Here is a 26,218-nt window from a genome sequence, read left to right on the forward strand (position 1 = left end):
TTAAATGGCTTTTGGTTTTCTTTTCAGAAAATTGAGTTATTTTTCTTTGATGTCATATCAAAAGCTGACAACTGGCTGTTGCTTAAACATCATTTGCAGTGTGGAATCTGAGAATGCATCTATGAAATGTTCATGGTCTCACATAAAAGTCTGTTGGTCTTGCTCACACTCTAAAATGGTACCCATGTGAGATTTTATAATGCCATGCATTGGTTGCTTGGAAAATTTGGGCTCACTAGTTCTGTGGGACTTTTAAATATGAAACCACTAAGTATATAACACAAAAAACTCAGAATAATAAATGTTACCACCAACCCAATGGAAAAAATTTAAAGCATTGAAGAATCTCAAATTCACAATGGTAAATATCAACAATCCAAACTTTCAATTTTCATTTCGAAGCTCAAATTTTATTGCCAGTAAATACCACCTATTGTTTTCTTTGAAGTGACAGGCTTACTTTTATCACTTTTGAGAAAATGTCTGGCAAATGTCAAATCTGGTAACCTTGGCTTGCCTGCTGCTCTTCCAATAAAAATGATTCTATGAGGAGAAAAGAAACATCACCTTGGACTCTTGCAGTCAACCACACAAATGTTTTCGTCATGGCAACTGTCACTCTTTCATGTTCAGCTGACACTAAAGATGTGTGTACAAAGCTGGGCAGTGTTGGCACATGCCTTTAATCCCGGTACCCTGGAGGCAGAGGCAGGAGAATATCTGTGTGTTCCAAGATAGCCAGGGCTACATAGAGAGACCCTGTCTCAAAACACCAAAAAAAAAAAAAAAAAAAAAAAAAAAGTGTATACAAGAATACAAAGCAAATGTATAGTTATCAGCTCTTCAAATAAGACTGACTTTTCTTTCTTAATAAAACATTTAATAGTCCAAAATACAGTCATTTGATTCATTTGATTCATGCAAAGAGGCTATTTCCCCATGACTGCTTTTGACTTCAGTGTAAATGTCAAGACATTGTAAACAGAAAGACACTGGAAAAATAGCTTCCCTATCCCGCCCCCAGCACACACACAGGTCCTCTCAAAGGGTCTTGAGGTCATCCCCCCTGCCCTGTAAAGGTCCATGAAACAAACAAGAAGAGCCATTGCCATGGAGTATTGAGGAGCAGAGGTTGGACTGGTGTGTCAAATCCTCTGGGCTGCGGGGTCAGATACTAAGGATCCTGCACTCACCATGGGGTAATTTTGGCCATGTAGAATATTGATGAAGACTGTCTGGGTAAGCAATTAAAGGTACTCACCTGCTGTAATTTCTTCCTTTGGAGAGTAGGAATTGGAAAGTTAAGAGACTCAAGATATTGTGCCTTGGCAGCCTGAATTAGGATTAGAAATGACTTTTGTTAAAAAGAATGTGCTAAGTACCTTTGTCAATGGAGCTCTCCCTTAGGGAGCTACAGAAGGAGGTTTGGATCAGGAAGTCCCAGTTTTCAGTATTCCATTCCTGTCATGGAGCTAGAAAGGGTGCATAAGTGACCATGGAACTCTTCTTCCCTTTTCTTTTGGATAAAACTCCCCACCTGGCTAACATTTCTCATGGTCTTCCTTTTCCTGTAATAGAAACATCAAAACCTCTATCATGAAATACTTATGGATTCACTTTCCCATCCATTGAGCAATCACTTGTATCTGCATATTGCTATGTCTTAATATGACAGGTAAGAAATATGAATTAGACTTAGACAACTGCCTCGCTGAAGGCTTGGACTGGAATCGAGACCTTGTCATTCTGTTCCCCTTAGTCAGCATCCTATCTCATTTTCTTTGTATTTATTACCAACTTCCGGCTGCAGACATTTTGCCCAGTGGCTACAAAAGACACTGATAAGCATAGCTGTCTTTGGTGCAGGTAAATGGCGAGTCATTTTTGTTGGTTCAGTATGCCTTAGCCTATTTATCCACCAAGCAGCAGTCACCACCTTCATAGGTCCATTACTGTGTTTAATTAGCACCTAACCGTTAACATGGCCGAGGGAGGAATGGCTCCTCATTCCTCACCAGATCTGTTTCTTCTCCAATCTCCCAACCTCTCTTGAAAACAGTTCAGTTAGATATTCAGAGCAAAACCCAAGAGCCATATTTAATTCTTCCCTTCCTCTTATACCATATCCAGTCTTTCACACCTCCAAGATGTGTCCCAATGCATCCACCTCACCAACCTCACCATCTTGAAGCAACACAGATCAATATTCTTAAAGCAAATCTCCCTTCTGTTTGGCCATTTGCTGACTATCGTGTCTTTTTCATACCCTTATAAGGACATATCTTTGGCTTTCCTGTAAAATCCAAACTCCCAACAGTGGGCAGCTACCTCTGTCTTCCATGACCACTTCCTGTCTTCTTGGTTGTCTCTATATCACTGACCTCCATCACTGTATACTAGATGCTGGTCCTACTTCCTGTTCCTTCAACACTTCTACCCCAATTCCTACTTTGACATCTTTGTACAATGCATTCCATCTGCCCCAGCCCTTAGGCAGATGGCTGCTTCTCTTCTCAGTAGAAAATCAGATGCCACTTCCAGGTGAGGGCTCCTCAGGACCTGCTTTAAATTGATCCTTACTCAACACTTTGTTTTCTTCAGATTTATCATTTCTTACTTTATATTGGTTGTTTGTTTTCTTGCTTATTTTGTTTTTTCCAATAGATAAGGCTGCTGCTGATTTCTTTTTTCATGCTACTCTGTGAGGTAGGACAGGTCCTCTGCCTAGCAATGAGTCAGTCAATGTTTGCTGACTGACACAAGAAGGATACATCATAATCAGCAACTTTGCTTCCAGCTACATGAGAAGGGTTGCTTCAGCCTTATCTTCCATTCAAGTTATGGTTCAAAAATCTCTGTGGTATGCCTTAAATTTTCTTTCCAAAATGTCAATTGTATTCATCTTACAAAGTCTGATAGTTTGTCCTTTTTTAAAAAAAATATTTTTATTTTATAATTAATTTAATTTTACATATCAGCCACAGATTCCCCTGTCCTTCCTCCTCCCACCCCCAGCCTTTCCCCCCAATCCAACCCCCATTCCCATCTCCTCCAGGGCAAGGTCTCCCCTGGGGAGTCAATCCAGCCTGGTAGATTCAGTTGAGGCAGGTCCAGTCCCTCCTCCCTACACCAAGGCTGAGCAAAGTGTCTCAGCATAGCCCCTAGGTTCCAAAAAGCCAGCTCATGCACCAAGGACAGGTTCCGGTTCCACTGCCTGGGGGCCTCCTAAACAGTTCAAGCTAATCAACTGTCTCACTTATCCAGAGGGCCTGGTCCAGTTCCATGGGGGCTCCTCAGCTATTGGTCACAGTTCATGTGTTTCCACTAGTTTGGCTATTTGTCCCTGTGCTTTTTCCAATTATGGTCTCAATATCTCTTGTTCATATAATCCCTCCTCTCTCTCTCACCGATTGGACTTCCGGAGCTCCACCTGGGGCTTGTCCTCTTTTGTTTGTAAGTTTGTGTATGGCTCCATGGTAATGAGTGACCTCTGTGTCAATCCTTGGGAGCAGCTGATGATGCCGCACACCTGTACACATCTGCCCCAAGGCTTTTCCTGTTGCAAATTTCTGCAATGATGAAAGAAAACCCTTCCCCCATAGAACACATCCTACCTGCAGCCTAAACTCAAGACTTGGATTTATTCTCCCAGCTTCTTATAAGCACTCTGCTCATGTGGTGCTTTTGTTGGCCTAGCTTTTTATTCTGGTTCCTACCCAAGTAATTTGGCATTGAATCTCTAAGGACAGATCGGGGACAATTGAAGTGATAAGTGCTAACAGATTTATGTTTGAGGTAGGAGTTTCCTCCTTAATAAAAAAAAATCCATAGAGACGATAAAGACTCCAGGCACAAAGCAGAATTTGAAAGGTAGATTGATGGGCCAAGCGGAGTGGATGTAGAGTGCCTTGGTGGAGAGGTGGTGAGGGTGATCCAGAATTGTTGGTAAAAGAACTGAGGATCTGGCCTGGTATATATTGGTAGAATTTTTTCCTACCATGCTTGAATCCCTGACTTTAATTCCCAGACAATAAAACTGGGCATGGTAGTGCATGCCTTTATCACCAGCATTTGGAAGGTGGAGGCAGGGGGATCAAAAACTCAAGATTGTCCTCAGTAACATTGTAAATTTGAGGCCAACCAGGGGTACATAAAACTCTGTCTCAGCCGGGCGGTGGTGGCGCACGCCTTTAATCCCAGCACTCGGGAGGCAGAGCCAGGCGGATCTCTGTGAGTTCGAGGCCAGCCTGGGCTACCAAGTGAGCTCCAGGAAAGGCACAAAGCTACACAGAGAAACCCTGTCTCGAAAAACCAAAAAAAAAAAAAAAACTCTGTCTCAAACAAAACAAAAAGAACAAAAACAACAAAGAATTGAGTGAGGAGAGGGCCTTGTGAGGTCTACAGAGCACTGGACTCCAAGCTTTACCCATAGTGAGTTGGACACTCCTTGAATGATGATGGGGAACTATTGAGTACAGTTAAGAAGGGACTTTTCTGAGCCTCTCTGATTCTCAGCCATATGTCATAGAGTAAGTTCTTTGGTTACTTCTTGCATGGGACTGCCTTCTTACTTGGTACATGGCATGGGGAGAGCTTGAGGCTTTTTATCTTCAGTCCTCCAAATTTTTATCAGTAACTGTCTATCAGAACTTGCCTATAAGTATTCCTTAAGTAATCAGGCAAGATTGAATTCAGGCAAGATTGAATTTGTAGGGGATGCATGATTTTTTTATGTTGATTTGGGTGACCTTTGGGTGGCTTTTTGTCAGTCTAGTCCAAATTATCAAGACTCCTATAGGGCTACAGGATGGGCTAAGATGGAGACCCAATGAGATCAATGTATGGAATCAAATTGTAATGGGTGTGACTGAAATTGGATAAGTAGCCAGGTAGAGCATCTTTTAGGATTCAAAGGAGAATGGCTTCCCCATAGCTTGAAGGCTTCTGCTGGTAATAAGGTAAAGTTCACTGAGTGCAAAAGAAATAAACAACTTGGTTGTGTTAAGAGAATCCAGGTCTTCTTAGATGGAGGCCCACATGTCAAGTCCTACTGTTTTCTCCAGGAGGCTGGTTTATGTCAGCACCAGGCTGCTCTGCCTAGTACTAAGGCTACCTTCTCAGCAATCAAGTTCATTAGGCTACTGGATTGCTGAGATTATCTCCCAGAGCACCTGAGGTGCATGTTATAGGGAGTTATAAGGGACACCAAAGTGGAATATGGCTAATTTATAGAACAGGTTTGAATAAATCAGAAATGATCACTGATGGGTGATATTTTTCTGTATGCTGTGAATATGTATTGCTCTGATTGGTTGATAAATAAAGCTGTTTGGCCAATGGTGAGGCAGAATAGAGTTAGGCAGGACATTCTAATTAGAGAGGAGGAAGAAGAAAGGCAGAACAGAAGGGACACCAGCCCACCGTCCAGGGAGCAGCATGTAATGGCACACAGGTAAAGCCATGGAACACATGGCAACATATAGATTAACAGAAAGTTTAAGTGTAAGAGCTAGTAAGCCTGAGCTAATGGCTGAGCAGTTTTAATTAATATAAGCCTCTGTGTGTTTACTTGGGTCTAAGTGGCTGTGGACTGAGCAAGACACAGGAAAACTTTCAGCTACAGATCACTCCAAGCACAAGCAAATTAGTAGTAAGCGTCATGTAAAAACAGCCAAATAAGTAAAAAAATCTAATCTCAGACCTCTTCTTACTTTCCCTGGAAAAGGCTGTTTCTTTTATGATATTTGTGAGAGTTGGAACTTTTTTAGGTAAATTGCTATGAGCTTACTTGCTGTCTTCTTTTGGGCTGAGATGATGAATAAAAGGTGATGTGTGGACAGATGGGGGTGAAGTCAGAGGAAGCAGAGACGTGGCAGGCCTTGGCAGTATTGCACATGTACTAACTACTAGCCTTTTAAAACTGATGTTAGAGATTTTGAAAAAAAGAAAAGCAAGAAAAGAAATATTAAATAGAATGATATTATTGAGCTTTGGGGTGACTACAAATCTCTTTTTACCAAAGTGTGTTCTTTCATTTGTTATAGGGTCTCATGTAGCCTAGGTTAACTTTGAACTCTCAATAAACTGAAGATGATCTTGAACTACTCTTAATCCTCCTTCCTTTAACCTTCTGATTTCTAAGATTATAGGTAATACTACATCCAGGTGTTAGGGATTAACCCCAGGACTTTCTGCATGCTAGGCAAGCACTCTACCAACTGAGCTGCACGCCCAGCTCCTGATGCATTTGATAATTGGGATAAGTAGCATTGCCCATTGATGTAAGCCTCTATAGCCAAAGATAATTGCCACTGAGAAAACAAGTTGATCTTCCCTGAGGCAGAGAGCTCATTAAGAGCTCTTGGTCTAGGCTCCAAGTCTTTGAAGTTTATGGTTGTGATAAATGCTTTAGCATTTAGTTCAAGAATCTGTGTGCGTCTGTGTGCGTACATGAGCATCTGGATGTACACATGTATGCATATGTGCACGTGTATGCAATCTTGCGTGGCTCAACTATTCATTTGCAAACATGTTTCCCGGAGGTAAACATGTTGATGTGGGCATAAACCAGGAGCATGTAGGGCACAAACTCATTGCCTTGGTGAGGGGTATAAAGGAAGTGAAGTGATTCAACAAGGTGCCCCATTTTACCAGCACTCACTCTAGCCATTTACCCAGCAGTTTCAACCATGTTCTTTGACACCATGGACCTCAATAGAGATCCTTTAATAAGGACAGGAGCCAAAGGTTCACTCCACTTCTTTCCTCTCCTCACAAACACCCCAGGGAAGCTCTGATCTTCATATGTGCCTCAGAATCCTCACATAAGTAACACAGTCACAAAGGCGGCATTCAGGCCACAAGGTAATGTGTACTGAGGCATGGAGCTCAGAAGAGCATCTGAGCCACTTAGCACAGCAAGAGCTCAAGGAATATGAATTACTGTTTTCAAGTGCTATCGGCCCATTTTAACATAAAGAGCTATTTTCAAAGAGCCACACTTTCCTGGTCTTATCTCATCCTAGTACGGTTTCTCAAAAGACTCATTTGTGAATACCCTTACCTTAAGTATTAGGGTTTTGCCATATGGTTTTATGGGAGGTACAATCTAGCCCCTAGTATCCATAGAAAACTCCTAGGAATTTCTGTATGTGTTTGTAAAGTAGAGACAGCAGACAATTTCTGACTTCATCTCTGAAGCAATATGGAGGTGATGGAAAGGGCCCCACCCAAGACTGAACATTATATGCTGACAAGAGGCCGAATTTGGTGATTCAGAGAAGGGATGCCCCTGGGGGTGCAGTTACTCAAGTGGTGGAAAGGGCAGAGGCTGGGAAGGAGGGGAAAATGGCCTGAGAAAGGCTTGGAGGCAGGAGTAGGGAGTGGACCCTGAGAGGAGAGGGTATGGAGGGAGGGAAGAGGGTAAGGGTTCAATCTCACTTCTTGGTAGTCCAAGGGAGCACAGTGAAGTAATACAAGGTGATAGAGCTTGGGGGAATGAGGGTATCTGGGATGCAGACTCCTGAGATGTATCCTTAGATTGGTCAAGAGCAGGCCATGGTGTGTCTCAGCAGCAGGAGGGGTTGGGGAGGAGGGGTAAGATCGAATGAGAAGGAAAGGAGGAAAGAGAAAGGGAGGAAGGGAACCAAATTTGTCTGAAGGAGATATTCACACTGTCTCCTGTAATGTCTTCCTCATAGGGGGCAGATGAGGAATGAAGAGAAACCACACACTGCTTTTCTAAGAATAAGGAACTAGTGACATGTCCACGGAGACTCTACCATGAATCGCACTGAGATGGATCCAGGCCTAGACTCACATCACATTCTTGGAAAAGACAGAGAACTTGCTACGCACAAAGGAATTAGGTTGGGCAAAAAAGGACTCAATACATCAGAACTTCGTATTAACTCATTCATTTACTCATTCATTCATTCATTCATTCATTCATTCATTAATTCACCTATCTCTCCATATTCATGGCCATTCATCAGCTTACTTCATACTGTGAGACTTTGGCCACTTCATTCCTGTTCTCAGGACACCCAGGTGGTTTCAGCAAAGCTCCCACTATCGAGAAGCTGAGGCTAGCTAACAGTGCCCACAGTGCCCACAAAAATTGTGGGTGCACAGGAAGGGGGCTGACACTGTGGAGGAGCCAGGAGAAGGAACTCACATTTGAGCTCTGTGAAGTACTAACAGATCCCCATTCATGAGGTCTCTGTAACAAGATGGAATGCAGCTGCTGGAAGCTGGTGTGTCTTCCCCACAAGCTCTGCAGAGCAGCCGATGAAGCTGGCCTGTGCTCAGCTCCTGACTCGTCCACCAGACAGGGAGAAACAGTTACTGTCTCTTGCAGAGGAAGGACTCACAGAGACGATCCTGATGCTATCGTCAGGAGATGACATGGAAAATGTAGGACAGGTCAAAGCTGGGTTTGAGCTCAATTACACTGCCCTTCCCTCCAAATGCCTTTCATTAGGCAAGTAGGAACCTGCAAGCCAGGGGATCCTATCTCTATAAAGAACACTTTGAGGAAGGCATTTCACATGCTTCTTAGGGGAAAATACTATGGCCTAAATAAACCTTGTGACCGTGAATCCACATATTTCAAATTGATTTGGAAGACTCACGTTGTACAAGCTTATTTCCCTATAAACGACAACAGCTTAGAATGCATTGGCAAAGGGGAATTGTGCTGGAATGAATCATGGGATTTATTGGGAAGAAAAAAGAACATATCAAGAGTAAAAGCAGGACATCTGTCTGATCAGGGGGCAGACATAGAATGGAGTTGGTGTTTAGAGTTGAGGTTAGGGTGTGGTAGGATAGGATGGGGTTGAGAAAGATGAGAAAATTCACATCATAGTAGGAAGTGATTAAAACAGAGGGCCAATTCTTCTTGAAGGAGAGCTGGGCATGACCAAGGTGGTGTATACCCATAATCCTGACCCATGAGAAGCAGAGGTAGGAACATCAAGTTCATCTGAAGCCACAGAGCAAATTCAAGGCAACCTTGGGCTATGGCACCTTGTCTCAAAGAAGAGGAGAAGGAGAAAAGTTGCCGGCTTTTAAGACACAGGGAAATCTGTCTTAAAGACTAAGTTCTGGGCTGGGGAGATGGCTCAGTGGTTAAGAGCAGGTGCTGCTCTTGCAGAGGACCCAGGTTTGGTTCCCAGCACCCACATGTCGGCTCACAACCGTCCCTCACTGCAGTTCCAGGGGATCTGATGCCTTCTTCTGAACTCCCAAGGCACCAGGCACTTGAGTGGCGCACTTATATACATGCAGGCAAAACACTGGTATACACATAAAACAAAGTAAATAAATCTAAAAACTTTCAACCAAACAAGAAAAAAGAAGTTCCAAAGATCTCCAGGAATCAATTATTATTTCCACGTGTTTCACAGCGCAGACACTAAGAAACAAAAGTGAAGAATCTGGAACAAAATTAAAGTGAAAAATAAATCACAGAGTGATTCGTAACGTAGCATGGGCTAAGTTGTCAAGAAGAGAAGATCCAATAAGAATCCAAGGTAGTTTCTCACAGAATGTTCTAGATTGCATACATTCAGAGATGACGGTTGACAAAGTGATATCACAAACTTTTATTTCTCAAAAAAACTGTTTTAGAAGACAGGCTCTCACTATGTAATACTGGCAGGCCTGTAATTCATTATATAGACAGGGCTGGCCTCGGGCTCACAGGGATTTGCCTGCCTCTTCCTCCTAGTGCTGGGACTAAAGGCATGTGCCATGGCATCTAGACAACGATAACGATCTTGATGATAATGCCCCCAAAGACTGCATAGAGATGTTTCGAGAATCTTCTACCTAAGAACTACATTTGCCAGCTCATTGAATTTAAACTATGAAACAGGCTCTAAGCATTAATTACATTGCCAAAGCCATGTATGTACTGGTCAGGAGGCAAAGCTGAGACCACATGGCCATCTCCACATCCTAACATCTTACCATCAGTCAACAACCATCTTCTACAAGTTTCTGACCAGTGCCAGGGCCCTGATTAGAGTTATGGAGGTGTATAGACTAAGGGACAGTATCCACTGTGTGTCAGGGCAGGAAGCTCTGTTGCCAAGTCTTATCCAGTCTCCAGGTGTGTCTTGCCTGTCTTCAGTGGGTTAGGAAGGAAGCTGAAGTTAATAAGATGGACAGGTCATGCTGCCACACACAAGAGATTGGGTTCAGTTCCCCAGGTTACCACAAACTAGTTTTGTGACATCAGTAAGCCTCAATAGCTTAGCCTGTAAAACAAGAATAAATAAGGAGGACACAGCAGGGTCATACATAAAGCGCTTAGCATGGCAGCTGGCACAGAGAGGGTGCATTCATTTCACCCCTCTCTCAGGTAAATGGGACAGCAGTGACATCAGTGTGGCCCTGCCCAGTTCAGTCAATGAGGTGTTGCCAGGCTGGAATGGATGTTTAGGTAAAGGATAAAGCTGGTGGCAGTTCATATTCTGGAACTCAGGCTCAAAAGATTTCCAGAAACCCCCTACAAAGGGTACTGTGAATACTGGGGACCATGTTTACATGAGGCACAGAATTGTTCTGTGGCTGGTATGAAAACATCGATGTCACTTATTTATCACAAGCTAGTTAAAGTTGACCCGGAGCTCCAGAGCAGGCAAGAGTCACTTCCCCCAAGAAGGAAGCCGGGAAGGAGAACAACTGATTGTGGCTGGCTGGGCAAAACTGTGGGGTGACAAGGAGGCTAGCCGAGGAGTCACAGCAAGAGCTTTGAGTTTTATCATGTGGGAAAAGGAAAAAGGCGATCTGATCAACTTCGTCAATGAAGTCCAGATCCTCTGGGCAGAAGACATGGGAACAGTCTTGAAAGTGTAAACTGGTTAAGAAGAGAAACAGGCAAAGTAGAAGTGTGTGTGTGTGTGTGTGTGTGTGTGCGTGTGTGTGCGTGCGTGCGTGTGTGTGTGTGTGTGTGTGTGTGTGTGTGTGTGTGTGTGTGTGTGTGTAGCTGGAGTCCCAGGGGGCTGTGAGTTGCCTGGCATCATGGAGAGCAACAAGCATGCTTAACTTTGGGGCCATCTTCCCAACAACTGACATTTGGATTTGTAAGAAAGTGATACAGGGCTCTTGGGAAAAATTTGAGTTGCGGGTTGAAATCAGCAAACGTGTGGCATATTGTTTATGATTGTTCTAGTTTGGCTTCTGTTGCTGTGATAAAACATTGACTACCTTGGGGAGGGGAGGTTTTATTTGGCTTACAGGTTACGGTCTACTGTCAAGGAAAACTAGGGCCAGAACTAGAGCAGAGACGACAGAGGGGTGCTTCTCACTGGCTTGCTTCTCCAAGGTATGCTCAGCCTGCTTTCTTCTACAACCCACGACCACCAGCCCAGGGTGGTCCTGCAGTGGCCTGGGCCCTCCCAGCCCTCCCACATCCATCGCTAATCCAGAAACTTCCCTATAGACATGGTTACAGAACACTCTGATGGAGGCACTTCCTCCTCGGTTAAGGTTCCCTATTCCCTGGTGACTCTAGTTTGGGTCAATTTGACAAAAACTAACCAGCACAGTTACTATTAAACATCTATCCAACACTGGGGAAAATCTAAAAGGCCTGGGGGCAGAAATGTACAAAAGATTATAGTCTTCTGAAATAGTACATTACAGAAGCCCACAGCAATGGTCATTAATGTTGGGAATAATAAGTGGGGGGAGGTGGGAGTCCAGACAACCATCTAATATCTGGGTAGGGACAGGAGCCATGAGCACATGAGAAAGTTATACCCAATAGGGACTTTGGCATCTAACAAATGTAAGTTTACGTCATACATATTTAAATTATGACTTCCTTGTTGAGGAGTGACTTTTTTTTTTCTTTTTGGTTTTTTGAGACAGGGTTTCTCTGTGTAGCTTTGCGCCTTTCCTGGAACTCACTTGGTAGTCCAGGCTGGCCTCGAACTCACAGAGATCCTCCTGGCTCTGCCTCCCGAGTGCTGGGATTAAAGGCATGCACCACCACCACCACCACCCAGCTGAGGAGTGACTTTTTTCCCCCCTCTGCTTCTCAGTTTCTCAATTTTTGAAATGGGGCTAATCATAACTACCACCCTGGATCTGGAAGAAAGGCTCATTCATAAAGGGACATTAGGCATGACCTTATGAAGTTAGGGACCATATTAAAAAAAACAGATTCCTCCCCTCTAACCCAGCCATTGCAAAGAGTGATGAAAGGCTGGGGATCTTGACACACCATGGATTGGGAATCCTTAGCTGTAAAGAAGAGGCCCATTTCCTGATGGGTTTTTCTTGCTGCTAGTCCTAGAACTGAAGGCTCAGTTCCACCAAGTTGAGGTGCAGCTGCCCTTGTGAGGCTTAGGCATGTTGGCAAAGGGATGGCTTTGCCGTGAATCAGGTTAGGTTACTTGGTCAATTGATTTGATCCTCTGAGCATCATCCATGACAAGGCCAGCCCCAACTACATTAACAGGATTGCAAAGGAAGTGCCCATCTGTCACGGACATCTTCTTGTGTATTTCACACCCAATTTGAGCCCCTACCTTGCAATGAACACGTCTGCTCAACTCAAACCTGGTCTGTACATGGATGCTTAGACAGGAAATGAGGCAGAAACGTCTTGGGAAAGGCGTGGAAGCAGAAATAGGGTTTCAGTTCCATCGGCAGGGAGGGGATACAGGGAGGAGACGGAACTGGGGTGGGGAAGGTGATGGAGAACTGGCTTTTAGAGGCAGCAGGTTTCTTTCTTTAGTCTTTGTATCCTTACAGGAGGTCATCACAGGCTTGGCCTAAGCTAGCTGGCCTCCTGTTGGAGCCCATTTTTACTCTGCTTCATGAACCTACAAACTTGTGGCCACACCTGTTAACTATCTCTGTTTCTTGGTTCTAGGCTGATCTTAGAGAGGAATCTTTAAGGCCGATGTACATCCCTTTTCTCCCTCTCTGGGGTGGCCCATCTCCCCTATCTAGGGAAGACTGGACCAGCTAGCAGTCACAGGACCTGCACTTCTCTGAGTCCCCTAGGGAACAGCCACCCAAGTTAGGAGCATGTGGTTTCTGCTGAATGGGCTCAGAAGGTTTGCATAGGAACGTTTTCTATACCAGTCACTTCCTCCGTTGTGGGTCCCCTGGTTATAACCGCCCCCTCCCATCCCTCTTAGATCACATGACCATGCTCTTTCTCTTTTTCCTGAACCAGTACCAAAACTCAGGATCAGTCTCTCTTTGCTTTGCACTATCCATGGTAGAACCCAGGACCAGGCAGTGATCAGTACAGCCTCTGATACATCACTCATTCACTCCTGGTCAACTCGTAGCTCTTCTTAGCAACTGTTGAGAGGAAAGAAGGTCTACAGAGGTTTGGTCTGCAGATGAAGATGGTAAGTCACCCTTTCATTTTTGTACCATGAATTACAGCTACAAAGAGTTGCCATAGTCACCCTTCCAATTCACTCTTCACAGTGGCCCCATAACTGATAAAGGCTGGAGCTTATTGGTCTCTTTTTCAGTTGCCATAACTAAAGTTCCAAGAACTATCATTTTTCAAAAGGTATAACTCTGCTTAGGCCTGAGGCTAAATCATCATCGAATTACTCTGCCTCTTGGTTAGGGTCTGTCTTTCTTGGAGGCTGGGGAAATGGCTCAGTAAACGGCTTGCCACACAGGCATGAAGACCTGAGTTTAAAGAAACTCCCAGAGCTGGGGGCACGTGCTTGTAATCCCAGCACTAGGGAGAGGAAGCAGACTGATCCTTGGGCAGGTCAGCTAGCCAGCCAAGCTGAATTTGCAACGAGGCTACCCCAGGCTAATGAGAGGCCTGGCCTGTCTCAGACAACAAGGTGTGATAGCTCCCGAGGAATGTTACCTAAGATTTTCCTCTGGCCTCTGCATGCACACATATGTGCACGTGCACCTCCCCAACACATATATGTACTTAAATGCACATGTAAACATACACAAAATAACAAACATCTTTCTCTGGGACCCAAAGTTCAGGCAGTTTAGCTTCTTGGTCACCTCCTACTCTCCTTTCCCAAATTGTATTCTCTTTGGGGAAAGCCAGTAGGTACCTTCTTCGATGGTTCCTGCTGTACTTCTTTGGCTGTGAGCGAGTTTCTTGGTCAGAGGTAACGCTATGTGCCATAGCAAGCAGACCTGCCTTCAAGTGCCTGCCTTGGATTCCCCCAGTGATGGACTGTGACCTGGAACAGCAAGCTGGATGAACCCTTCCCTGCTTCAGCTGCACTTTGGTCAGGGAATTTGACACTAGAATAGACATTGTTCTGTCCTCTTTTCTGGGGGACAGGGCCTGTTTCCTGTTCTTGTTTGAACAAGTAAAGGTTCAGAAGTCTCCACCTCAGTTGGGCTAGTAGTATAGCAAAAAGGAAGGCCATGGAAAGACTTCTCCGAGTCCTGTCACATCAACACTAAGGGAAAAAAAATTAGCTGCCACCCCTCCCCTACTTAACTGAGTTATTTTTAATATGGAGCTTTAAAAAAAATGCCTCATCTCTGAGGCCCCCTCTTCTTCCCGCAGCTGCTCCATACCTCAACCACACAGTCTCATCTCAGCTAAGCCTTGACTCCATCCTAGCAGATACACAGCCAAGCCAGCATGGTGCCATTTTATGGAAATTTGTGTGTTTTTCTAAGCTGGACTCATGAATTCTGAATCCTTGGGAATGTGACAAAATTGTGGGGTCACCATGTTATTACAGGCCTGGAAAGGCAGACAACTTCCCACATGCCAGTGTAGGCTACACATAGTCTATAATTTGCCCCTTTAATAGACCAAGAATTTTCCCAAAGTGAGTATATTGTCTGACTTAACTTTTGTGACACTTTCGGGACATGCTTTGTTTTTTAAAATACGTAATAAAAATTGCTAAAATTGCCTTAGTATACATAGAAGATTGGTTCCGGGACTGCCTATCACAAGATACCAAAATACAACAATGATTATGTGCTATATATAAAACGGTGTTGGATGTATATATAATTTAGGTGTGTCTCCTGTGTTTTTGTTTAGATTTTTGAAGAGAGGGACTTACTATGTAGCTACAGCTGGCTTGAAACTCACTATGGAGATCAAGCTGGCTTCAAACTTGTAGGTCCTCCTGATTCTGCCTCCAAAGTGTCTGTCTGATGTGACACTCCTCTGCACTTCCAATCATTTCAGATTTACTTGTCATACATAAGACAATGTCCATTTTCTTTTTTTTTTTTTTTTTTTTTTTTTTATCCAATTATACCTTTAATAATTTCTCAAAAGACATTTGAGTAAACTGTCTTTTATGTACCACACAGTAAACAAGGAATTGGAAACTATTTAAATGAATGAGCCCTGGTGCTCTTTGAGTGGACCACATCTGTAGACTCTCGTTGTCTACTGGGATGTTCAAGTTCAAGGCATTTTAGAATATGGGTTCAGGCTAGGACATGATTTTCACAAGATAAGCATTAAATATTGTTAGTCATAAAATCAGTGATCAGGTTTAGAGCCTGCTTACCATAGCCATAGCCAGTTACCATGACACAAGAAGTATTCTCAAGAAACAAATAAATAGTTCACTCTAATCTTCTCTCCTTTGCCCTAGGGTTGAGTTTCACACAATCCAGGGTCAAACATAAGGCATCACAAATTTTGTAGCACAGTATTGTGTTATGATATAATTTTAATGAATATGTGGAATTTTAATATTTATATTTTAATGAATATGGTGTGTTGATTGGTGTTGGTGTGGGATGCCATGATCAAACAACTCTGGAAAGTTTAGGGGTAACACAACATTAAAATTTCTTTTAATGTGCTTTTCCTGAAATTTTAACATCTCAAAAGGGAGACAGAGCATTGGACAAGGTCAAAGTCACTTACCCCATGCTTGCAGGACAATGTCCATTTTCTATGGGGGCCAGCTGTGTAGAGTTAAATGTGTTAACAGTTGTTATCCCTCACTGTTTGGGGAGCAAGGACAAGGGGGAAAACATCTGTTCAGTACAGATGTGCTTTTTAAAGAAATGTTTCTTGGCCAGGGGTGGAGGTGGGTGATAAAGGATGTCTCGTTCAGGGCTGCGCCCCCAGTCTTTAGGTACTTTGGCCAGTTCTATGTCTGCATTGACTTTTGTCCATAGCTTCCTACAGGGAGCCAGTGGCAGTTGATAGCTGGTGGGGGAGGGGAAAAGTCACTCTTTTTAAATTGTGTTCCCACTGGCAGTTCCTGGGCTCCAGTCTATGGCCCCACAAACCATGCATACAGGGACAGCACTATCACACACACACACACACACACACACACACACTATAAATTTAGGAAGGAAACATGTTGAGGAGATATTGGAGAACTTAGAGGAGGGAAATGGGGGTAGTGGATATGGTCATATTTCATTGTGAATATATATATATATTCATATATATATATATATATGAAATTCTTAAGAATAAGGGAAAATTATAATTAAGAAACAGTTCTTCCCTGTAGTTGGTTGACTTCTTGATTCTAGGAGCCACAGGTGAGATGAGCCAGTGAAGTAGGGCAGATGTTGTAAACTTTTCTTTTATAACTTCTAAGTTCCCGGTTACTTAAGTCTATTCCCTGCTTACACTTGACTTCAGATGTCTGTCTACTTGCATTTAGTTATTCAGATTCCAACTCCCGCAAAGGACTTTTGTGTCTATGTCACAGTAACCAGGATGCTGTGGGCATGCCCATTTTTCTCCAGTGTGCTGGCTCATGTGTTCCTAGATGGAAGCAGCTGATGTTCAAACTGTTTACCTGGAACTTTGCTTTGAGCTCCATCACTGGAAACTGGGAACCGAGAACACAAGGCTCACAGAGAGAAGGCCGGGGAAGAGGGGCAGCTACCCTCGTGACAGCAGGTGACAACAATCATTCGGAAATAGGGCAGCAGACTAGGACTGTCCCGGGTGTGGCGGAAGGACGCCGCCAAAGTCTGTGCACAACGCTGCGGTGGGACAGGACTGAGCACGGCTCAGCTCCTGGGGTGCTGATCCACCTGAGTCACTTGAAATGACAAGGAATGGAGCACAGGATCCACCTCAGAGAGAGTTACTCTAGATGATTAGATAAAACACTTCAGTTCTTAGGGAAAACCCTGCATGGGGCTGGGAGTGTGGCTCAGCTGATGGAGTTTTGCCTAGCAGTCGTGAAGCCCTGAATTCAGTCCTTAGCAATGAACAAACCAGATCTGGTGGTAGAGACCTAAGACTAATATTCAGAAAGCAGAGGCAGGGGGATGAGACATTCAGTGTCATTCTAATGAGTTTGAGGCCAACCTGAGAATGCATGATCCTGTGTCAAAATGAATAAGTAAAATTATGTAAAATGTACTAACAAATAAATATATATTTTATAGATCTCTCCAGAAACTTTTCACAGAAACTCCTGGGTGATCAGGGACTGTGGTTGTGGGAGGGGAGCCGATACATGGGCCCTGGGTTTGGGACACAAAGCAGTGTGTGTCCTGCCAAGTTCCCAGGTATGTCAATGATGGTTAAGAGCGGGAAGGACTGCTCTTGCCAACTAACCCAACAAGTCCAGACAAACCTCAAGGACTGAATAAATAGCAGCCCTTACCAGCCCAAGGCTTCTCCTCCTCACCTCAGAACCCTAGGCTTAAGCTCCGTGAGAGCAGGGCCTCACCACTCTTCCCAGGGGACTCGAGGTGACATACTGGTGTAGCTAAGAGTTCACTGTTGGTTGGGCAGTCACCGACCATGCAGCAGGGAATCCAGCTTCTGAGCCTTCACCTTGAGATCATTTCCTGTCACCTGCCCAATCCATTCAACACATACAGAGCAGGACTGTGGCAGACTCTGGGAATGAGGCAGGAAGCACTATCCTTTTTTTTAATTAAGATTTTTAAAATTTATTTTTACATACCAACCACAGACCCCCTTCTCATCCTTCCTCTCACTCCCCCACAGCCTTCCCCCACCAACCTACTCCCTCATCTCCTCCTCCAAAAAGGTAAGGCCTCCCATGGGGAGTTAGCAAAACCTGGTACATACAGGCAGATCCAAGCCCCTTCCCTGCATCAAGGCTGTGCAAGGTGTCCTACCATAGGGAACGAGCTCCAAAAAGCCAGCTCATGCACCAGGGATGGGTCCTGATCCCACCACCATCCTTATTATCCGTGAAATTGGTGCTTAAGAAAACTGACGGTGATTGAGCTCTGGAAGCTGTGCCCAGTTCTCTCCCATAGATCACATCCCAGAGAGATGAGGTGACTCCACCCAGACTCCTTAGTTCCCTGGAAGAGAGCCTGTTGTGCCCACTCCATGGAGGCTGAGGTGTGAGGAGGGTGAAATCAGGTTCCTGAAAGTCCCAGGACACAGAGGAGTCTCTACTGTGGTCTGTGTTTCCCAACCTGTTAGACTGGTTTCTGTGGAGTGTTTCACACACAGAAGCCAAATAATCATGGAAGGATTGGGTATTTTGTGTATCTGCTCCCAGGATAAAGCCCCGTGGATGCAGGAGTCAACTTTAACCATTTGTCCTGAACACCTGAGCAGGAATATAGCTATTCACACACCTCCTCCCAATACCTGTACACACACCACACATACAAATACAAACTCATATGTGTGTAAGTAAGCACACATGTATGTATACAAGGCACATATGTGAATACATTGCATACATACTGTTCTGGTTTGCTTTCTCTTGCTATGATAAAGACTGTGACCAAAAACAACTTGGGCAGGAAAAGATTTATTTAGCTTATAGTTTCTAGACCATCGGGGAGAGAAGTCAGGGTGGAACTCAGGACAGAAACTGAAGCAGAGGCCATGAATGACAGCTGCTTACTGGCTTGCTCCCAGTGACTTGCTCAGTTTACATCCTTATACCTCCCAGGACCACCTGCCCAGGGATGGCACTTCCCCCGATGTGCTGGGACCTCCGACATCAACCATTAATCAAGAAAAGCCTCCCCCGCAAACACACACAGATTTTCCTGCAGGTTAATCCAGTGGAGGCTTTTCTCAACCGAGTTTCCTCTTCCTAAAAAATTCTAGTGTCCAGTTGACAACAAAACAAAACAAACCCCCAAATGAAAACTAACCCGGATGCATAACTACACATATGTACATACAGATGCAGATGCACACATAAACGAACACATGTACATACTGGCAGTCAGTGCACATATACACATGTGCATCTATACACACGAGCACAGGGACACATGCCTGTGCACAGGTACACTTACATACACACACAGTCTTTTTGCACGGGATTGTCCCAGGGCTACTTATTCTCTCTTCCCACCCTCAGGGCCTGGTCCAGCAGCTTTGGGGAGGATTTCATCTCTCCTCTGCCACCTGCAGAGGTCTTCTGTCAGCCTCAATGAAGGGCTCACTACTTATCCAGGGCCATGGTCATTCTCACTTGGAAGAGTCCCTATGTTCTTGAGGCTATAAGCTGTGGGGACACGAGAGAGGAAACACTTCAGGCCAGAGCTCACCTCCCATACCCAAGCCCAAAGGCTCAAGCCTGCCTGCATACCTGCTCCAGTCTCTCCCTCTGCTGACCACAGCCTCTCCTTCCTCACTTGATTCCATATGTTTCTTATCAGCAAATCCCACTTGCTCAGGTTCAGTTCTCTCCCCCTTAATGCATGTCCTGTGTCACTCACTAGGGCCAGCTACCCACGTCACTCACTCAGCCACCATACCTGGAATACCGGGGGCTAGCTTCCCTTCTCTTGATGGTGCGTCTCCTTCTCACATGTCCCCCAGCTTGTAGCCTTCAGGTACTCATGAATGAACAATTCTCATTGTTTCTTTATTACACAGGTGTCTCATGTGAGGGGCAGGTGTCTTGGCAATCACTGAACCATGGCATTTCTGGCCTCCACTGCTCCTTCCTACAAAAACCCCACCACAGAGCCAGGTTGGCGTATTAAACCAGCCAATGAAGAGTGGCCTTGATTAAAGTGGGTTTGGGAAGCATATGACACATTGTCCCCGATCTCAATCTCTAGTTTGACTCTATGAGGTTCTTGTGGCATGGCTGTCACTGATGACTTCTACCCGTGGAAGTTAAGCCATGCAGTTGACAACTCACTTACTGAGTCAAGAGACTGGGTGGGAAGGGGTAAAGAAACCATTTCAGTGTTTATGCACGTTGAAGCATGGCCTGTGAGAGGAAGCAGAGCCCACATGGCAGAAGGAGGAGGGAGAAGCCTCTCCTATGACTCCTAAGGAGTCATAGGTCCTTCTTCTAAAGATCTCATTACTTCATCTGGAATATGGAATGTGGGCATCACGAAATGATTGCCTTTTCTGTGCTAAGGCATCACTCATCTAGATTTTGTGTGTGTGTGTGTGTGTGTGTGTGTGTGTGTGTGTGTGTGTGTGGTACTGGGGATGGGAGTCAGGGCCTTATGCAAACTAGATTTATCCCCAGATTTATCTACCACTGAACTTTATCCCCAGCTCAGCTAGATTCCTTCCTTCTTCTTGCCCCCAACCTCTTCTTTCTGTGTATGCTGTGTGTGTGTGTGTGTGTGTGTGTGTGTGTGTGTGTGTAGTCACTCATGTGAAGTCCAGGGGTTGATGCCAAGTATCTTCCTCTATTCTCTATTGCTTCCTCTGTTGTCTTGTTGTTCAAGGCAGGGTCTCTCGATGAACCTGGTGCTCACGGATTTGGCTATACTAGCTGTTCGGTGAGCCCCAGTGATGCTCTTATCCCTTCCTCTCAACAGTGGGACTAGAAACATGTACCTGGCTTTTTACAAAGGTCCTGTGCTTTCATGGCGAGCACTTTGACAATGGAGCCATCTTCCCAGCTTCGTGGATTCCTTTCTAAACAGAGTTCCCATTTTACATGAAATGGCATTGATTAGCTGAGTGGTGGTGGCACACACCTTTAATCCCCAGCACTCAGGAAGCAGAGGCAGGCAGATCTCTGAGTTGGAGGCCAGCCTGGTCTACAAAGCAAGTTCCAGGATAGCCAGGGCTACACAGAGAGATCCTGTCTTGAAAAACAAACAAACAAACAAACACCCAAAAACAAACAGAAGAAATGGCATTGTTGATGCTCAAAATCTGCTAACATTCAGAGACTTGGCCTGTTTGATTTATCTACAACCTCAAAGTAGGTGTAAGCTTTGGTGTTTTTGTTGTGGTTCAAACAAGAAAGATCTGATAATGAAATAGAATGAGCTCTCCATTCGAGGAGATATTGTTGGAGGCTTCCACCAAAGATAAACCAGCTTGTCCTTGAACGTGAGGTTTATCACAGAGTCAGAAGCATCTTCTGTTGGTCTGAACTTTTTACTTTGGTCTTAATTAATCCCCATACATATGGGTAGATAAACCCTCTTTGCTTATAGATGAAAACATTGGGACATATTTGGCCAGATTAGCAATGAATCCAGAACCAGGGACAGAAAATCTCCTAACATTGAATGCTAAGTGTTACTTAACCAAAGGAACATAATAATACAATAATTATTAAGTATTTTGATTTTAATCACAGGCTCTACTAAGAAGATGAGAAGAAAAAGACATTTCAAATATAGATGGATATCTTCAAATATTCTTTAAAAAAATAAACAATGGAACTGGATTGAAGCATGTTATTAAAAGCCCCACCTTTCCTGTATCTCTCATCAAGCAGGATGCCTCCTTACTCTGCTGTCCAGGTTGGAATGACATTCTCCACCCAGAACTGGTTGTCAGCTTCATTGAGAAATTGGTTGCTTAATATTTATTGAGGTCTCTGTATTTTTCCAGCACTGGGCAAATAAACTATCTAACTGAAGCCTTTCTCTTTCCTGCTCTCTCTCCATCTGAGGCTCCCTGGACATAGGGTGGGATTTGGGGTGGGGGGCCAAAGGCTCTGAGTATTTGTCTGGCTTCGCTTCAGAGATGAAGGGAATGCTTGGTCCATTTAACTGGTTGAACCAGAGACAGGTGGAATTTGTTACGTTTCTCAGGAAGAAAATGATTTAAGTTTGTTCCTATGGTTCAGGCAAAGGTGGAGGAGAGGAGGGAACCTTTAGAGATCAAAAAGGTGCTCACTTGAAATTCATCTTGGGCACTCCATGGCAAGTGTCCACTCACATGTCTACCCACCATTGAAGAGTCTTAGGGACTACCCCATAGTGTTGAGATCTTGCTCTGAATCCTACTGCTCCAGGTTGCACGTGGATGAGTTTCCTTCCAGAAGGCAGAGCATACACAGAAGTCGTCCCAAGTGGATTAGTATAGGGCTGACACAGGAAATCCCCTGGCTGGACTTCGCTGGCCACACATTGCCTTCCAGGGCCCAAGCAGCATCCCGGCAAGATGCTCCAGTCTCCATTGTTTCCCACCCTGTGCATGGAACGATTGTCTCTCATCTCCAACAGAAACAGCCCAGAGAACACTGGACTTGGCTGTGGAGTTGTAGGACTCACTAGGGGAGATAAAAAGCCTTTCCGTTCACCTCTAAAATCACACTTCACTTTTTTTTTTTTTTAAATAAACGATGCCTCTGCAGAAGAATGCAACCCGATCAGATCCTTCCCTTCTAGACGATAGATGCTCAAGACGCAGAGTCCCATCCTCTCTCCTTGCCCTGGACTGCCCTGGAAAGAAGGCCGTGGCTAAATCTAGGAAACCTTGGTGCTTCTACCTCCCTGTTTCCTTTAACCTCACCCTTAGGACAAGCTTGAGAGGAGAAGTCCTAAGCTGAATCCCCCCTAAGGACTGCTGAGCCTCTGAAGGCAGCTTCTTCAACACCTGTGCCTCTCTCCAGTGAGTCTCTGTGAAGCTGGGGAAGCACTCTTGAAACCACCAACTTGGTCAAAGCCTCTAGGGGAAGCATGCCCTAGGCAGATGTCCATGCAGCGTGGTGGTCTGCCCTCAGTGCAAAGAGAGGCTGGTAGTCTCTGACCCATTGCCCCCATGGCACTTCCCATCAATTTACCCATGGGTCTTCCCGTCCATCCCAATTACTTCATTCCTTGTCTGCAGCTGATCTGTCCCTCCCTGGGAGGAGCATCTTGCCTGAGGGCAGGTAGAGGGTGGGGAGCCTCCTCCCTTCGCTCCAATTGCAGAAAAGGAGGGGATTCCCATGCCAGGGCAAGGCTACCTATAGCTCAGCTCTCCAGCAGACACGGCCTCAGATCCCAGCAGCAGCCCTGAACGCTGGACCACAAACCCCAGGAGCAGTAGACTGACATCTGGTTGACGGCAAGCTCAGAAGCTCTGTGAGGTACAGAGGACACAGCCATGTCTCACGGGTTTGATAAGGAGCAGGTGGACGAGTTCCATGCAGCCTTTGATAGATTTGACAAGAACAAGGACGGCCACATCAGTGTCCAGGAACTGGGTGATGTGATGAAGCAGCTGGGTAAGAACCTCTCAGAGGAAGAACTGAAGGCGCTCATCTCCAAGGTGGACACAGACCAAGATGGCACCATCAGCTTTGACGAATTCTTGGCAGCCATGGCCAAGTACAAGAGAGGGAGCACTGAGCAGGAGCTGCGGGCTGTGTTCAGTGTCTTTGACCAGAATGGTGATGGCCACATCACTGTGGAGGAGCTCAAGCAGGCCATGGATCAGCTGGGCGAGAAGCTTTCACAGGAGGAGCTGGATGCCATGATCCGTGAGGCTGATGCGGACCAGGATGGGAGGGTGAACTATGATGAGTTTGTGCGCATCTTCCTTGAGAAGTGAGACTGCCAGGCTGCAAGCTCCTCCCGGTCTCTATCTGCCTGACTCAGGCCCGACAGGCACTGTTGTGCCTTTCTTTCAGGGCTCCGCTTCTGTGTTGGGGTTATAAAGGAAAAGTCTGTGTTGGTGTATGGGAAACTACCTCATGAATGAGGAAGACTTTACTGGTCCTGGATGCTGTGCCATCCGGGGCTGCCAACTAGTCCTCCTCTCTGCCTGCTGAGACTCTGGGCAAAGGATAGTCTCCTTGGGCTGGTCCCTCCTCTTCCTCCTGCTGTGGATTGGGTGCTTCTTACCTCTCAGGGCTCTCATAATGGTTTAAATAAAAGGAATGCAAATTCTGCCTGCTTGGTGTTTGATTAAATAGAGAATTCTCAAGGGCTTCCAAAAATACATTCTTTGGAGCTACAATCCCTTTCATAGAACTGGTGAGAGCTGATCTGAGAAGCTTTTTGGTTTACCTATTGCCTTGCCTAGTTCCCAAGGAGGAGGAAAGGTGAGTAGTGGCATGTGTGGTGGGGGGTAGGTCAGAGGGAGGAAGCAGGTGTTTTGAGCTTTAAGGTGTGCCTGAGCCCCTGGGTACCAGTGCCTGGCCTAGGATGGGCAGAACCAACTGCACTCCACCAAGGAAAGACGCTCCCCTTCCCACACAGCCTGCTGTGCCTTAACCTTGCATAAAAAGGTGGTGAGAATTGTCTCTATATTTGTGCCTCTGTTCATGTCTATGTCTGTCTGCATAAGCCTGTCTATGTGTAGTGTGTATGTATGTGTTTGTCTATAATATCCATGTATGTCGACATGGGCCTGTGTATCAGTATACACAAAGATGCATGCATGTGTCCCTGTGTGTACCTGTATCTGCATGTGATTTTGTGTGTCCATGTATTCTGAAATACATCATCCTATAGTTATTTTTAAAAGAGGTGTCCTTAGTAATGGGATCCACTTAACAAAATCTCCAGGCAGGTAGCCGGATGAGACGTGGTCAGGGCACACACATGATGGATAAAGCGTGAGAAGCAGTACTGGATGGGGAGGTGATGGAGTTCCATGCTGAAGGCAGAAACAGCAAAGAGGCCTTTCCAAAGCTGATAGCAGGACATTCGTGTTTCCTCAGGAAGAAAGATTGAGGGCTGCAAGGGCTCCCTCATCCACACCTGAGACAAAGAGGGGCACTGTGTGAACTTTGGTGGGGACGCTGCTGCCTAGTTTGGAGCACTACACTAAGAGTCTTGTTTGCCATTTAATAAACTGGGCGCCTGCCTCCTCCTCCATGAAATGGGACCTCTCTCTCTCTCTCTCTCTCTCTCTCTCTCTCTCTCTCTCTCTCTCTCTCTCTCTCTCTCTCCTTCTTTGTCCAGTGAAATTTAAGCTCACATCACCTATGATATTGCTCTTATCTTGTCCCAGCTGTGCCCAGTCAGTGGCTCTCATCCCGGGTGGGGAGAGAGACAGAGCTAGCTTCTCTGAAGAGCTGTTGCAAAATGCTTCCGCCCAGCCCGCCCCTCCACCCCCTCACTCTGGCACACCTGTGGTGGATGTGCACCTGTGGAGAGCATGCATGCACCTGTGGTGGTGAGTGGCCAAGCCAGTCTTCTTCATCCCTGCTTGGGCACAGAGCTCAGTGGAGCGAGGAACTGGTGGAGTTCACTAAGGGAAGTCTGCCGTATCTGTGAGATACATTTATGTCTCCCCAGTGGGCTTACTCTGGGGTTACTCTAGTCTCTTTGGTCCTTATACATTGCTACTTTGTCCCTCACCACTCTGTCATCAGATATCTGGCCCCCTTGGATACCTTCTAGCCTGCTGGGTGGAGGCCTGGTTTGCGAGGGAGGGAAAGGCCTGGGGCTGGAGCGCCATGGTGCCCTGTGGGTGGAGTGGGCAGGAAAGGTCTGGAAACTGATTCCAGGCTCCCCCAGCTGAGCATGGGAGGGAAGCAGCGTGGACCGAAGGGCAGGCAGAAGGTCTAGTGGAAGGATGGGGAGATGAGGGCCCGGGGGGGGGGGGGGTCGGGCAGAGAGAGAGCCACAGGCTGGAGCGTCCAAAGTACGGATTACTCCAGGGTCAAAGATTGCAAGGTTTCTGTGGCAAGATAAAAATACATGTAGACAAAATAGGCTGCAGGTGTACTTTTCAGGAAAGTACATCTGTGTAATATGTAGGAAGCATTGGTTTTGATTCCCAGCATTCATAAAATCCTGTGTGGTGGTATAGGCTTGGGCGGCAGATGCAGGAGGATTAGAAATTCAGAGTCAGCGGGGCAGTGGCACTCAGGAGGCAGAGCCAGGTGGATCTTTGTGAGTTTGCGGCCAGCCTGGTGTACAGAGTGAGATCCAGGACAGGCGCCAAAACAAAAAGCACAGAGAAACTCTGTCTTGAAAAAAAAAAAAGAAAAAAGAAAAAAAAAGTAAAAGAAAAGAGAAAGAAAGAAAAAGAAAAAAGAAATTCAGAGTCATCCCTGGCTCCCTAGTGAGTTTGAGGCCAGCTTGGACTACCTGAGACTCTGTTTCAAAATAAACAAAAGCTGGG

General features: G+C 45.4%; 1 protein-coding gene and 1 long non-coding RNA gene across 2 annotated transcripts; one reads left to right on the top strand and one right to left on the bottom strand.

The window, feature by feature from the left end:
- Nucleotides 1–388: 388 nt before the first annotated feature.
- Nucleotides 389–19,956, bottom strand: LOC143273390 (uncharacterized). The gene is made up of 4 exons (XR_013051475.1): nt 19,699–19,956; nt 19,234–19,445; nt 1,383–1,568; nt 389–543 (listed from the first exon to the last, which is right to left on the bottom strand). It is a non-coding gene; the product is annotated as an uncharacterized LOC143273390 (long non-coding RNA).
- Nucleotides 19,957–23,088: 3,132 nt separating this feature from the next.
- On the top strand, nt 23,089–24,030 carry LOC102913850 (uncharacterized). Its single transcript, XM_006990204.4, has one exon. The coding sequence runs from the start codon at nt 23,246–23,248 to the stop codon at nt 23,690–23,692; it is 447 nt and encodes a 148-aa protein (XP_006990266.1). The 5' UTR covers nt 23,089–23,245; the 3' UTR covers nt 23,693–24,030.
- Nucleotides 24,031–26,218: the final 2,188 nt, after the last annotated feature.

Source organism: Peromyscus maniculatus, chromosome 5 (genome assembly GCF_049852395.1).
Source record: "Peromyscus maniculatus bairdii isolate BWxNUB_F1_BW_parent chromosome 5, HU_Pman_BW_mat_3.1, whole genome shotgun sequence".
Lineage (NCBI taxonomy): Eukaryota > Metazoa > Chordata > Mammalia > Rodentia > Cricetidae > Peromyscus > Peromyscus maniculatus.